The sequence below is a fragment of the Onychostruthus taczanowskii genome, unplaced genomic scaffold, assembly GCF_017590055.1.
Source record: "Onychostruthus taczanowskii isolate IOZ18803 unplaced genomic scaffold, ASM1759005v1 scaffold779, whole genome shotgun sequence".
NCBI classification, from domain to species: Eukaryota; Metazoa; Chordata; class Aves; order Passeriformes; family Passeridae; genus Onychostruthus; species Onychostruthus taczanowskii.
Window position 1 is genome coordinate 101 of NW_024505660.1, and position 810 is coordinate 910.

At 61.7% G+C, this 810-nt stretch overlaps 1 protein-coding gene across 1 annotated transcript in view; it reads right to left on the bottom strand.

The window, feature by feature from the left end:
* Window positions 1–234: 234 nt before the first annotated feature.
* TRIR (telomerase RNA component interacting RNase) overlaps window positions 235–810 on the bottom strand; it is a 2295-nt gene continuing 1719 nt past the window's right edge. The window contains exon 3 of the mRNA XM_041423438.1: window positions 235–367. Coding sequence (XP_041279372.1) covers window positions 260–367 — 108 coding nt within the window. The 3' untranslated portion in view covers window positions 235–259. The remainder of the gene's footprint in view (window positions 368–810) is intronic.

Genomic DNA, 810 nt, shown 5'->3' on the forward strand with positions numbered 1-810 from the left:
GGGAGGGGCCAGCGCTGTTTCATTGAGTATTTTTGGGGGGTGGGCGTGGTCAGGACCCCCCCACCTGTATTTTTGGGGGGGGTCAACAATTTTTCACCGAGTATTTTTGGGGGGTGGGCGGGGTCAGCAGCCCCGCCCCCAGGTCATTTCGGGGAGGGGGCGGGGCCTACTTGAGCAGGTGTTTTTTGGGGGTGTCCGGGCCGGGTTTGGGGCCCCCCCCGCGGGGTTTTTTGCTGTTTTTTGGGGGGGGGGGCCGGGGTTATTTGACCAGGGGCCGCGTCTTGTCGTCGTCGCTGCACTGGTGGGCTTTGTACTTCTGCACCTCGGCCAGGTACTTGGCCCACGCGTCGCCTTTACTCGTCAGCACCTGGGGGGGACGGCCCGGGTCACCCCCAAATCAGAACAAAAACACCCCAAAAACTGCCCCGGGACACCCTGAAATCAGCCCAAAAACTGCCCCAAAAACTGCCCCAAAAACTGCCCCGGGTCACCCCCAAATCAGCCCAAAAACTGCCCAAAAACTGCCCCGGGTCACCCCGAAATCAGCCCAAAAACACCCCAAAAACTGCCCCAAAAACTGCCCCGGAACGGCCCGGGTCACCCCAAAAATCACCCCAAAAATCACCCCAAACCCCCCCAAAACAGCCCCAAATCCCCCCCAAAATCGGGGGTCCCTCAGTCACCCCCAAGCCCAGCCCGGGAGCTGCAAATTCTCCAACCCCGGGACCCCCAAATCCCCCCCGGGACCCCCAAATTTTCCCCCCCGGGACCCCTAATTCCCCCCTAGGACCACCAAATCCCCCCCAGGAC